This window comes from Gekko japonicus, unplaced genomic scaffold (assembly GCF_001447785.1).
Source record: "Gekko japonicus isolate JY-2015 unplaced genomic scaffold, Gekko_japonicus_V1.1 scaffold2608, whole genome shotgun sequence".
Lineage (NCBI taxonomy): Eukaryota > Metazoa > Chordata > Lepidosauria > Squamata > Gekkonidae > Gekko > Gekko japonicus.
The window spans coordinates 224,326-238,542 of NW_015165900.1; the positions used below are offsets into that span (position 1 = coordinate 224,326).

A 14,217-nucleotide genomic window follows, 5' to 3' on the forward strand; every position below is an offset into this window, starting at 1 on the left:
ATTTCCATGGACCAAATGGAATGCAAAACATTATAGCTGTGAAGTAGATTTTCTGGGGGCATAATCGGATTTTGGGGAAATAGCTGTGCAAAGGAAGCCCCTTTTACCTGGGTGCAACAAAAATAATTATGAGACGGAGGCAAAGGTAAAGAAAAGGGATGTCTTGGAAGATATAAAAAGTCACTTGTACCCCTTGGACATTCCATGTTGGTGACGGTCCATTGGCATAGCTTGCTGGAGAATCTCAATTCCCAGTGGTGGCCTCACCCATTCTGGAGTGACCTTCTGGGTGGGAGGGACACTCTGGGGGTGGGCAGCCTCACCCAACCACTGGCAAATCAGGCAGCCTGGCTCACAGACACAGAGAAAGACAGAGGGGAGACCATGCCTGAAGATGTGCCAGCAGCAGCAGCCTCAGAGCCCAGTGGGCCTGACACACACCTCAGAAGGGAGGTGAGACTAAGGCAGCAGGCCAAAGGTCAAAGGGGGAGTCTGGTGGCAGCCAAGGACTCCTGGGGCCTGCACAGGCTTGCAGAGTAGCCTCTTAAAACTTTGGGAGAAGGTGGGGTAAGACAAGGGGCAATGGCCCAGCCAGGGAGGCCATTGGCCCAGTTTACCCTTAATCACCATAGAGTGGCTCCAGAAGATAAGCTAGGAAGGAAGGGCCAAGCCACTCTTTTGCAGTCAAAGGACTTGTACAAAGCCAGATACAGGGCTCCAGGGTGAAACTGAACCCCACATCCTCTCTCAAAATGGAGGCCCAATCATCGGGCTTACTGGGGGAGGGAAGACTGTGGAGGGCTTGATCACCCCAGAATCTAGCACACAGGACTTGGATCCTGACATTTGTCATCGGATAAGTTTACAAAACTGCTGCCTCTCAAGGTTGCAAGTACCTGTTTGGTAAATGTTCCCTGAACTACATCGTATTTTGGAAGCTCTTTCAAATAAGTTTGTGTTCTCTTTCAGACATGGATAAATGTGACAGGTGCCAAGATGATCACTATCCAAACACGGCTCAAAATCTGTGCATCCCCAAGATCCAAAACTTTCTGTCATTTGCTGAACCTTTGGGGATTGTTTTGACCTTTTTGGCTTCTTTCTTTTCTCTTGTGACTACTTTGGTGCTCGGAATTTTCCTTAAGCTCCGGGATACTCCCATAATCAAAGCCAACAACCAGAGCCTCACTTATATTCTTCTAAACTCTCTTCTTCTTTGCTTCCTTTGCTCATTGTTATTCATTGGAAAGCCTAACAAAGTGACCTGTCTCTTCCGACAAACAGCTTTTGGCATCATCTTCTCAGTGGCTGTTTCTTCAGTGCTGGCAAAAACCATTACAGTGGTGGCAGCTTTCATGGCCTCCAAGCCAGGAAATATTTTCAGAAAATGGGTATCAAAAAGATTGGCACATGCCATTGTCCTTTCCTGTTCTCTTGTTCAAGTGGGTATTTGCATGGCTTGGCTAGTTGCATCTCCCCCATTCCCAGATTTGGACATACATTCTCTGAATGCTGAAATCATAGTGCAATGCAATGAAGGGTCAGTGACCATGTTTTACTGTGTCTTCAGCTACATGGGATTTCTCGCGATCATCAGCTTCACTGTGGCTTTTTTAGCCAGGAACTTACCTGACAGTTTCAATGAAGCCAAGTTAATCACCTTCAGTATGTTGGTCTTTTGCAGTGTCTGGCTGTCTTTTGTCCCCACCTACCTGAGCACCAAAGGGAAATACATGGTGGCTGTAGAGATCTTCTCCATCTTGGCCTCCAGTGCTGGATTACTTGTCTGCATCTTTTTCCCAAAATGCTATGTCATTATATTGAGACCTGATTTGAACAGAAGAGAGCTACTGATAAGGGCAAAGTAGCAAAATTTCTAATAATCCATCTGTTTCCTCTGCCACTGTCTATATTTATGGAATGACCAAAAACCTTTTTTTTCCCAACTAGTGTGAAATATCTCTTCTTTCATCTCAGTTACATAACATTTTTGTGTGTATGTAGAATAAAATAGATGAATTAATGACAGGTGAAGAAAAGCTTAAGCAGTGGCTTCTAATTGTTTTTGTTCCCATGATAGAATCGAGTTGTAGAAAAAATTACCAGTTCTGCAATCTCAAAAATAAAGTTACAACCTCATGAGAAGGCTGACCAAATTTGAGCAGTTGAGCAGTCAGGTCTTAGTCACACAAGCCACATTGGTATTCTCCTCCTCCACCAATCTTGTATTGTACAGCATCAGGGATAAAGCAGAGGAATTCGGGGTCCTTGCATCCACATTTCTCAGGAGGGGTCTGAGATTAGATGTATGGCAAGCACTGATTGTCTCACTGGTCATCTTTGATAAGTCTCTTACCTCCCACTACCAAAGGTCATTTCAGGGGGGAACGCAGGGGAACGCAGTTCCCCCGGGTGAGGTACGGGGGCGGGGCACATGACAAAGCCCCGCCCCCTGCTTCCAGCCACCCCGCTTCCAGCCCTCATTCAGCCAGGAGGAGGCAGGAGAAGAGGGAGGGTAAGTTGCTTCCTCCCTGCCTCTCCCCACCCCTGCCTGCCTGGGGCCAGGGAGGGCCTTCGCGGGGCTTCCTCGCACTCCCGCCGGCCTTGCGGGTCCACCACCGGGGCCCTCATGGGCCTCGGCAGTGGAGCTGCAAGGCCGGCGGCGGTGTCCGGGACCGTTGGGGGCGGGGGGGGTGGCCTTATGACACACTTCCGGTGATGTCAGGGGGTGTGGCATATGCTAATGAGTTATGCTAATGAGTTCGCCCAGCTCTTTTTCTACGAAACGACCCCTGCCCACTACAATATATCTCCCAGCTACAAATGAATAGTACACAATCAGTATATTTAGATATACAAGACAGTTATTCGTGTTAGATATCTGCAGCCTTCCGACCCAACACACTGTTTATTTCGTAGATGTGGCCATTTGTGCCTCCCACCACCACACTGTTATCCATTGTGGTGTAGTGGGTAATGTGTCTGACTTTAGTTAGCAATTTATTCACTGCTCGCAAATGCCCATGCCAACACTTGTCTGTCATGCTGCTCCTCAAGAGAGGTGAAAATCTGAGCTGAGGGGGTGAGGATCTGAGCCCCTTTGTGCAATTCCATTTATCTCATTTAAACTCTTCCTTTCTCCCCCAATGGATAGAAAAAGTTGCTCGTGTTGTTCTCGTCTCCTCCATTTTATCCTCAGAACAGCCCCATGAGGTAAATTAGATTGAGTGTGTGTGACTGGCCCAGCAAGTTGTCATGGCAGAGGGGAGATTTGAACCTAGTTCTCTCAGACCGTGGTATGACACTCTAACCACTGTACCATGTGGGTTCTCTAAAGAGGTCAGGCATAATGGAAAATGTCATTCTAAGGGTTCCTGAACATTTCATCACTGCGAACATGGGTAGGACTTTTTCCACCACTGTTTCCCACATGCATAAAGGACTGGAAATTGTGGGGCTCTGGAAAGCACCTCTGTGATTCTGGGTGAAGTCAGAAGTCTCAGGATCTCTCTCTATATATAGGTATAAAAAATATTGATACATCTCAGCAGAGGCCCTATCCATTCATCCTTTAAGATTATAAAATTCGGTTCAGGTGTGCTACAGGGATGAGATGCTGTCCCAGATGTTTGTGGCTCTGCTGTTTTGATTTACGCAAGGTGGAAGTCATCTGGAACACTTCCATTTTCATGCCAATAATGCTGCCACCCATTGGGTCCCAACCTAGTTTTCGGTGTGTGCGTGTGTCTAAGGGTAGTCAACCGTCAGATAGGGCTTGAAGTCCTTCTGCAATTATAATCTCCAAACCACAGCAATCTCTTCTTTGGAGGAAATGGCAGCTCTTGGGGGGTGGACTGCATGGAATCGCATTCCCATCAACTTCCCTCCCCTCTCAAAAATCCATACTCAACAAGCCCAGCCCCCAAACCTCCAGGAATTTCCCAGGCCTGAGTTGGCAACTGGGTCTCTAGTTGCCCTCCTGCTAAGTAGTGACAGAACATTTTACTCTGGCCTGACAAACATGTTTTCTCCAGTGGCCAGAGAATACACAGGGAACTGGGGGAAGGGGGAAATGTTCCAGTAGTGTATATTATCTCCTCTATAATTATTGGAGAAATGTCTCTCTACAGTTGTTTCTCTAGACCAAAGCTCCCATGGCTTTAAGAAGATAAAAAAAGAAATGAACAAATAAATCTCCCTTTGTGTAGGTGAGGCTTCCAATAAAAGGATTATTAAAGCCACACAACGGCCATGTGTTTATTAATGCTAGGGACAAAGTGGATATGCTGTCTCAGAGATGGCTTCCATCCAAACAAGTTTGTTTAATCCAAGCTGCTGCTACCTGATGATGCTGTATGTGAAGGTGACACAAGAGCATCTAGGTCCAAAGGGAAGCTTTCCTGTTTGGATGCGTGACATGAGGAGTGTGATGCTGCTTCTGCTATTGCTGCTGTTTCCTCACATGGTGTGCAAAGTACATTGCATGAACTGTGCTGTGACTGACACCCTTCCCATTCCACATGAGTGGCAGCAGCCTGGCAAAGTCCTCATTGGTGGGATCACAACACTTATCAATGTTGTGTTCCCCAGACTGAAATTCAAAAAATACCCTTCTCAGGAGGCAATCGACACCAAAATGTATGGAATAATTTCATCATCATCATCATCATAAAAAAAAGAAGTGGTGACTATAGTTGATTGATTCTTTGCATTAATTGCAACATGTATTCATTTTTCTTTTGAAAAAGAGAGGCGTTTCTAAAATGAATAAACAAAGTGAGCAAGTGAATATATAGGTATTATTATATGCATATTCTTCCGAAAACACCATCATAAGGAATGAAAGCTCATTCATAGACTAGCAAACTGGGATGTTTTGGAGAGAGAAAAATCAGTGGAGATGCTTCACAAATTGTGTTTCTTCAGTTGTATTTGTCTCACCCAGTTCAGTTCCTATTCTTCTGTCTCAGATTGACTCTTTCAACATTATTAGGAAGTAAAAGTTCCCAGAAATATAGCTGTTGTTCAACACATTGTCGATACCAAGAATTCATGATTTTATCAAACCCATGTAGATGTTTGAGGGAATTCGAGGGTTATATGTCTATTTTGGTTATGGAAATCACTTACACTCCCTGATTTTTTGTAAACACACTCAGAAATATGAAGGCCCAATCTCTAAGCAAAAACTGTCTCCCCCCCCCCCTTCACAGAGCACACACTGGCTGATTTCCCACTAGAGCTGCCCCAATGTTGCGCCGCCATTTGCCCCAAAACTATTGGTCAATTTCACACCCGAAGCTGTGGGGCTGCATTTTGACTCGCGGCTTCGCCCGATTTCCCCCGCAGTTTCGTGATCCTGTTTTTTGAGGATCACAAAACTGCGGAGGAAATCAGGCAAAGCCTCGGGTCAAATGCAGCCCCACGGCTTCGGGTGTGAAAGTGACCAATACTATCGGGGCAATCGACGGCGCAACATCGAGGCAGCTCTAGTGCAAAATCAGCCACTGACTCCATACAGAGCCCAATAGCCAATTTTTCAGCCTAACATCTGCTGTATATCAAGAGATGCCGTAATTTCCATAGGCACATGTGGCATCTGTTCGATCAGTGGCCTTCTTTGTTGCAGCACAAATCCTGAGGAATGAAAAAAAAACAGTGAAGGTGTGTAGGACACACAAACACACAGACAGGACTTAGGAATTATATCTGGCTGTATCATTCCATTGAGCCTTTCAAGACAAACCTTTGGGTTGAAATCTATTGGCAGCAAAGTGTTCTTCCCTGGATATAATCTCTGTTGGATGAAGGATTGCATTGATACTGAATCTGGACTTTCCTTGTGCATCCCCCCCCCCACTTATAGCCACTGATTGTACTCTGTGACTTACTGGGAAAGGTCAAGACATTAAGAACATTTGTGCCTTGAACTTGTTCACTACATGAATACTAGGAATTACAACAGCAAACGGTTATTCAGAAAAATTATGTTTCCCTAATTTCTGCTCCTTCATGGTTCAGGCTGTAGACAGCTGAACTCTGTAAATACAGAAAGCAGTACTTAATGCTCCCTCTAAGCTGTGGAGTCTTGTGAGAAAAAAATCTACTTTGTGAGCTACTGGCATTAAAGTTGTGTGTGAGCGAGCCATTAGTTTGCTCTGGAGCCATCCTTCCTGAGGTAAGACAAAAATGTGTGAGCCACAGGCTAAAAAACTGTGAGCTAGCTCACACTTGCTCAGCTTAGAGGGAACATGACCAAACTAGACATGAGCAGGGGAATCAGTGATTAGAACCTCCCATTTTTAAGGGAGATACGATATACATTCCTCAAATTTCTGGTTACCTCTTGGTAAAGAATATCTGAGTTCCTTATCCATTATGAAGGCAAATGGGGGGTGATATTTAGAATGGGGAAATGGGTATTAGGAAAATAGTTTTAGGGGGAAAGGATAAATCCCACATTCTCCATCAACTTGGTCTGTGGAGGTTGCTTTTATCCTCTCAAAAACTGGTAGATCCAAATTGTACACTTTTGATAATTAAATTACTGTATTTGCAGTGTGATAACCAAGTTCTACCAGCACATTCTGGCCTTAGCATTTGCTATCAATGAGATCAATGAGAATCCCAAGATCTTGCCCAACGTCACTCTTGGGTTCCACATCTATGACAGCAATTATGATCCCAAAATGACCTACCGAACCACCCTGGACCTCTTTTTCAAATCAAAGAGATTTCTTCCCAACTATAAATGTGGTGTCCAGAGCAATGTAGTTGGAGTGATTGGAGGCCTGGACTCTGATACCTCATCACGCATGGCAGAGCTCTTACAAGTGTACAAGATTCCACAGGTAAGAGCTACAGATAGGGGTAATTGACAGTGAAGATTTTTCCTAACCTTACATGTATTTTGCTTTTCCATTCTCTTTCTTGTAGGGATATCATGGTTCAGAAAAAAGGGAGCAGTATTGCTTGAATAAAGGAAAACATCCTCAAATGTAGGCTTTTGTAATAGTACAGGATGGGTAAAGGTGTGGAGGTATGTCTCTGTGTATGGACAGAATATGTAGAGGAGAGATAGAGTGGAAAAATTAAAAATGGCCTGGAGAGGGAGGGGTTGCTGACATTATTTGATCACATAGGAAAGCCTATTGTGGGGAAGCTTGACTTGCCCAATCTGACACACTCTGAAATTGTCACTCATATTTTGCGGGTTGGTGACTACCTGGAATATAGTATTCATATAACATAAGAGAAGAGCATATGATACATTCCAGCTATTGATAAACTGCTTGGTATGTGATGCCACGGGCAAAGAGTGCTCCTGCCTCCCTGCCATTCCATTATTCTGAACTAAAATAGCCCTGAATCCCCCATTTTTGCAGGTGCATGTGCTGCATGTCTGAGAAAACCCAGACTGCACTCTTTTAAAAGTACCTTTTCTAATTTGGTCAAAGTCCTCCCCTTTCTTGAGGAATAACACAAGGACTTTGTATGGCACATGTGACTGGAGTTTTGTGCCTCCCTGATGAGCACTGGCACTTTTCTGCTTGTGACCATGATAGCGGTTGGCATGATGCGGTTAGGGTTAGGGTTGCGGTCACACACATGAAATAATCCACTTTCGATGCATTTTTTATTTGGATTTTGCCAGTTCACACAGTAAAAATCCAGTTGGAAAGTGCATTGAAAGTGGATTGAAAGTGGATTATTTTGTGTGTGTGACCACAGTCATAGATAAGTGGCTTTAGCCTCCCACACCACACTTTTTTCCCATCCCCATCCCATGGAACCACTATTGGCTGTCTTGTGAAACATAGCTTACATTAGCTCCATGGGATGGAGGATGCCGAAACATTGTGCGTGGAAGAAAGCCAGTGCTGCTTATCCATGTGTGTCATGGTTTGCCAGACACAAAGAAGCCATTGTGCTTCTGGGAGGCACTAAACTCAAGTCACCTGTGTGATAGAAAGCCCTTTTGTTCCCCAGCAAACACCAAGGCTTCATAATGAGTAGATGAAGCCCCAGACAGTGGATTGTCTGGGGTTGCTGTCTTTCTGTAATAAAGATGGCTCACCTTTAAAAGGTGCATTAAAGAAGGAGGAACTCAACATACATCACTGCGTGTTCATGATGGAAGAATCTTTTTCTCTTGTATTTCCTTCTTGCTGAGGTTAAAGCTAAAGTAGATCATGAGATCTACTTCAAAGTTTCTCTTTATCCCTTAGTCTTTAGCAACAAGAGATTACGTGTGTGTGTATAAAATTCTAATGAATGAAGTGACCTAAGATTAAGTTTCCATTCCTTTTTGTGTGGCTCTCTCACCAATTCTTGTATAGATTTCATATGGGTCATTTGAATCAACATCAATGGAAGGAACCCATTTCCCTTCATTTTACCGCATGGTTCCCAGTGAAGCCCTTCAGATGACAGGGACTGTTCAATTACTTCTGCATTTCAAATGGAAATGGGTAGGATTTATTATTATAGATGATGATAGTGGAGATCATTTCTTGCATTCGATGGAGCCTCTGTTTTCTGAGAATGGAATCTGCTCAGCTTTCACCAGAAGAGTTCAAAAGAATGCCCGATCATTTAGTGCAGAGGAAGTTAACATTTGCATTAAAAATAATATTCCAGATTTCATGGAGAGCAACACCAAGGCATGTGTTATTTACGGGAACACTCAAACCATTACATGGCTAGAATTTATGATATGGCTTACAACATTCTTTCTTCCGCTACGGTTTCCAGAATATAAGGGTAAAGTTTCTGCAGGAAAAGTATGGATCATGACATCCCAGGCTGATTTCTTGGCCAATCTATTCCAAAAGTATTTTGATATTCAAATGTTCCATGGTGCTATGTCCTTCACTATTCACTCAACAGAACTTGTAGGATTCCAAGAATTTCTTCAGAATACCAATCATTTGGAGGAAAAGGGAAATACATTCATCCAGGAGTTCTGGGAGCAAGCATTTGACTGTTTAATTCCAAATTTGGTTAGGCCCAAAGATGCAGATGAAACATGCACAGGGGAGGAGACCCTGAAAGACCTTCCTACAACGTATTTTGAAATGAGCATAAGTGGCCATAGTTATAGTATCTACAATGCTGCCTATGCTGTGGCTCATGCCTTGCACACCATTTACACTTCTAGTTTCTTCCTGAGAAGAGCAGAGGATAGTGGGAAACTGACTCCATTGAATGTGCAACCCTGGCAGGTAACATCTACTCAATGACCAAAAAAAATGTACTGGTGTGATATAAGTTCTACATAATACTGTAATTCAGGGTCTTCTGTATTTCTTCAGATCATTTCCTTTAATTATCAGATATTGGAACAATAAATGGTGGTGGATTGTGTCATCGAGTTGTACCCAAATTATGGTGACTCTTTATGGGTTTTCAAGGGGAAAGGCATCAGGATGGGATTCCATTGCTTGCCTCTGCACAGAGACTCTGGACCTTCTTGGTGGTCTCTCACCTAAGTACTAACCAAGGCCAACCCTGCTTACCTTCCAAGACTGGACCATCCAGGTCGGGTGTGTGTGTAATAATCAGACTTCTTATATAATCTGATTTCTCATTCATCAGTAATATTAGACATAATAATACTTTAGTCTCACACTAAATATTACTTTTTGAGGACTGGCAGCAGTTCTGCATGTTGAGGTCCTTCACATTACTGATTCATGATCCTTGCTCAACAACAGATGCTTACTCCTCACTCTGTGTTTTGAAATGAGCCAGGGCATTTCCACTGAAGAGGGGAGAAGAGGTGGAACTATAATTCATACCTCACAGACCACATGCCATTCCTCTAACCCCATCCTTAATTGGGGGTTCATCATAAAAAGAAGTTTTACATGATTTTATCCTCTGCCACTCTCTTCCAATAACTGATACCTGAGATGTTGTTCAATATCAGTTATGAAATAATCACATTCATATGAGCAATGTCTCCGTAGAAAATAAAATTCATTAGAAGAAGTTATTTGAAAATCTCAGTGGAAAAGTTATACTGTCCTTCACATAGTTATCCTCTATTTTCTCCTAGCTCCACTCATTGCTTCAGAGGATTTCATTCAACAACAGTGCCAGAGAACAGATTGTGTTAAATGAGCATGGAGAATTAACTGGTGGATTTGATATTACCAATCTGGTCACTTTCCCAAACAACACATACATCAAAGTCAAAGTCGGAATAGTGGATCCTCAGGCTCCTCCAGGCCAAGAGGTCACCATTGATGAGGACAGCATTGAGTGGCACACAGAACTCCTTCAGGTAGGAAGATAAATAGATCAGATTGAAATGAAAAAAATATATGCAGGTCTTTAACAAAAACTGGAAGAGGGAGAGGCAACAAAAGCCTTCTTGGTACTTATAGCACCTGACAACTTTTTGCTCTGTGAACATTCATGAAGGAATAGAAGTTAATTTTTGGTCATATTATAAAATCCGTGGTCATCCCCTGAAACGTATGGGTTTAAGATGAAAGAAACCAAAGCCATTCCTCACACAATGCATAATAACCACATTTAATAGGACTGTTGTAAATTATTATTGGGGAGGGAAGGCAGTATGAGATAGCATGATCTTGTTAGACCTTGGAAGCTGAACAGGGTTAGTATGTAGATGGGAGACCACCAAGAATGCAGAGGAAAGCAATAGCAAACCACCTCTGCTTCTCGCTTGCCTTGAAAGCCCCTTGCTCAGGTTGCCATAGGTCAGTTGTAATGTGACTGCACTGACATGCATAAATTATGATGCAGAACTGGACCAGTGACTAAAAGCATTGATAATATTCATATCATTGCTTACTACTGAAATGCCAAGAGCCATATAACCATAAGAGATTCACCTGCTGGAGCAGGATCAGACCAGTGGTTCATCCCCTCCAGCATCTGGTTCTACACAGTGGTGAACCACTTGCTTTGGAGGGCCAATATACCAGATAAAGAGACCAATGCCTCCCTGTGATGTTAGCATTTTAAATTTCATTATGGTATCGTTTGTGGGCAATGGCAGTTGCAAGGATTCTCACTTTGCAGAAATAAAACTTTATTGGTAATAATTTTCTTTTATCACCTTATTAGACCTTCTGATGATTCAACATTACTTAGATGTACTATTAGTGCTTTACCCTGACCTGGACAGAGCAGGGTAGCCTGATTTCATCAGGTCTTCGAAACTAAGCAGAGTCAGCCCTCATTGATACATGGATGGGAGACCACGGGACTACTAAAGTCGGCTACAGCTTGCACTTTGCATAATCAACAGTGTTTTATATTTCGTTGACCAGAAAGATAAGCTCGTTTTTCACTTTTTAAAATAACCAGCATTAAACACTTGGAGAGCCTATATTACGTAACATTTTCCAAACATTTTGAGCAATAATTTCTTTTTTCCCCACCAAGCACAGGTTCCTCCATCCTCTTTGTGCAATGACCCCTGCTATCCGGGTTTCAGTAAGAAAATGAAAGAAGGGGGAAAGTTTTGCTGCTATGATTGTGCTCCATGTTCTGAAGGGAGGATCTCAAACCAAGAGGGTAGGATACACACTCTAAACAAACAGAATTCAAGCCCAGTCTCTGAACTTGCTTGGAATGATGGCAGAAGGTGCAACCCATTGGGCATTTAAATACCATTCATTGATGGCACTGGGCTTTTGCCAGCTAAGAAAAATATGCTAACAGCATTTTTACTTTCTTAATCATTTCTCCAACGGTGTTCCATCATTTGCTTCATACGCTGGGGAAATGATGGAACATAAGAACATAAGAAGAGCCTTGCTGGATCAGACTGATAGTCCAACTACTCCAGCACCTCTCTCACACTTTTACTTTGGAAGGCCAACAGCAAGGCATACAGGCCAAGGTGGTTGTTGCCAGGGCAACTTTCCACCTGGCCTGGTATTGTACTGACTCTGAATGTGGACCTTCACAAACACAATATTGAAGACTTTATTGCATGCATAACACATGTGTGGTGCAAATATGGTCCCCAGAGACCTCTAGTATATTTGTGGATAACCAACAGATATGATAATGTCACTTTGATGACTGTTCTCATTAAAGCACTTCCAGTTTGGGAGAATAATTAGCATGGCTTTAAACTGGGAAAAATAGGTTTTATATAGTGAGCTTTTACACATATTCTTACCCAATTCCTTCATGCATGGCTTTTGTAGAGACAGTTCCTATGAATCTTAGCAAACCTTGTTTGAGTGGTCAAGGAAAGACTAATCCAATCCAATATTTGTCCCCACCCCCAGATATGGATCATTGCATCAGTTGTTTAGAAGATCACTATCCAAATAAGGAGCAAGATCACTGCATACCCAAGACAATAAGCTTCCTATCTTTAGAAGAACCTTTGACCATCATTTTAGGCTTTTGGGCCTTTTTCTTCTCTGTGCTTACAGTGCTGATACTTGCAATCTTCATTAAGTACCAGGACACTCCCATTGTCAAAGCCAACAACCGAAGCCTCACCTACATTCTTCTTGTCTCTCTCCTTCTTTGCTTCCTCTGCTCTTTGTTCTTCATGGGACGTCCTACTAAGATGTTCTGCCTACTCCGACAAACAACATTTGGCATCATCTTTTCAGTAGCTGTTTCTTCTGTATTGGCAAAAACCACTACAGTAGTGGTGGCTTTCATGACCTCCAAGCCAGGAAATATTTTCCAAAAATGGATGGGCAAACAATTGGCTCATTCTGTTGTCTCATCCAGCTCATTTGTTGAAGTCATCATTTGTGTTGTTTGGTTAGCAACCTCTCCCCCATTCCCAGATATGGACACACACTCACTGACAGCACAAATCATAGTGCAATGTAATGAAGGGTCAGTTACAATGTTTTACTGTGTCCTGGGTTACATGGGAATACTTGCTAGCATCAGCTTCATGGTAGCTTTCCTAGCCAGGAAATTGCCTGACAGTTTTAATGAAGCCAAGTTCATTACCTTCAGCATGTTGGTCTTTTGCAGTGTTTGGCTCTCCTTTGTCCCAACCTATCTGAGCACAAAAGGAAAGTACATGGTTGCTGTGGAGATCTTCTCCATTTTGGCCTCTAGTGCTGGGCTACTGGGCTGCATCTTTTTGCCCAAATGTTATGTCATAATATTGAGGCCTGAGTTGAACAACAGAGAGCAGCTAGTTAGGAGAAAACATTAATTAGAGAATGGTCAAACTGTTAAAATATTATCATCTGATAGTTTATAGCTGTAAATCCATTTCAGTCTGGCTTCAGACCAGGCTATGGGATAGAGATGCCACTGGTGGCCCTAAGATATGATGCCATCTGAATGAAGACAAAGAGTGTGCCTCTTTATTTGTTGTTGTAACTGCATTAATCAGCCTTTGATGCTATAAACCATACCATCATTAAGTATCTGATCATTGGTCTGTATTTTTTGATCATTTATACTTCCTCTGAAAAGTTCAGTGAATGTAGTTTTAACAATATTCTGAATTATTACGATTATATTGAGTGTTCCAATTGATTCTTCACACTTAGCTAATCTTGGGTCCCGTTCACACGAGGGAATTTGGGCCGGGAGCAGGAAAGTTCGGGGGCAGAGCAAACGGCCGCGATCACACCACAACATCTGGGAAGCGTATTGCTTCTGTCCCTGAACTGGCCCATCCAAGCGAAACGCCGCATCAAGTTGGAACCACCTACTGAGGTGGTTCATCGCACTGTTGCACCTCAAACCGGGAGTCTGATCGCTGGCGCGTCCTGGGCTCCTAGCCAAACTGCGCATGCTCCGACATACGCAGTTCGGCTGGCTCACCGTCAGAGCTGTGTTGTCTCCCCGGCGTCTGATCGAGCTGGGGAGAAAAGGCGGCGCGGCCAGGGGATCCGTGGGATCCCGCCACGCCGTTTCAACTTTGGTGCAGCTTTTAAAAGCCACGCTTTTAGGCAGCTTTTCCCCTGCCGTGTGGCAGGGGCCTTTGTACCAGAAAAATGCTACACAAAAATGATTGTTGAAAATTTGATCTTTAGCAACAGGTTGAGTTTTATCATTTTAGTGCTTTTATTATATACAGCATTCTCAGATGATTGTGTGTGTTTTTTAGGTATGACAACCATCACTCAGGAAATGTTGAATACAACCATCTAAGAGCATATAATACTCTTGTTACCCATGGCCAAAATTAAAAGAACTTTATGTTTGGAACTTTCATTGTTAGACTTTGGCTATGGTATA

At 43.1% G+C, this 14,217-nt stretch overlaps 1 protein-coding gene across 1 annotated transcript; it reads left to right on the top strand.

Annotated features, from left to right (window-relative positions):
• The first annotated feature begins 8,402 nt into the window (after positions 1 to 8,402).
• LOC107110569 (vomeronasal type-2 receptor 26-like) lies at positions 8,403 to 13,180 on the top strand. The gene is made up of 4 exons (XM_015411368.1): positions 8,403 to 9,224; positions 10,061 to 10,288; positions 11,427 to 11,553; positions 12,279 to 13,180. The coding sequence occupies exons 1-4, from the start codon at positions 8,403 to 8,405 to the stop codon at positions 13,178 to 13,180; spliced, it is 2,079 nt and encodes a 692-aa protein (XP_015266854.1).
• The last annotated feature ends 1,037 nt before the right edge of the window (positions 13,181 to 14,217 follow it).

Bases quoted from the DNA above. Each gene is read 5' to 3' on its own strand.
- LOC107110569 (XM_015411368.1), top strand. From the start codon at position 8,403: ATGGTTCCCAGTGAAGCCCTTCAGATGACAGGGACTGTTCAATTACTT. The intron at 10,289-11,426 runs GTAGGAAGATAA...CACCAAGCACAG, and splicing joins GGCACACAGAACTCCTTCAG to GTTCCTCCATCCTCTTTGTG. The intron at 11,554-12,278 runs GTAGGATACACA...CCCCACCCCCAG, and splicing joins GAGGATCTCAAACCAAGAGG to ATATGGATCATTGCATCAGT.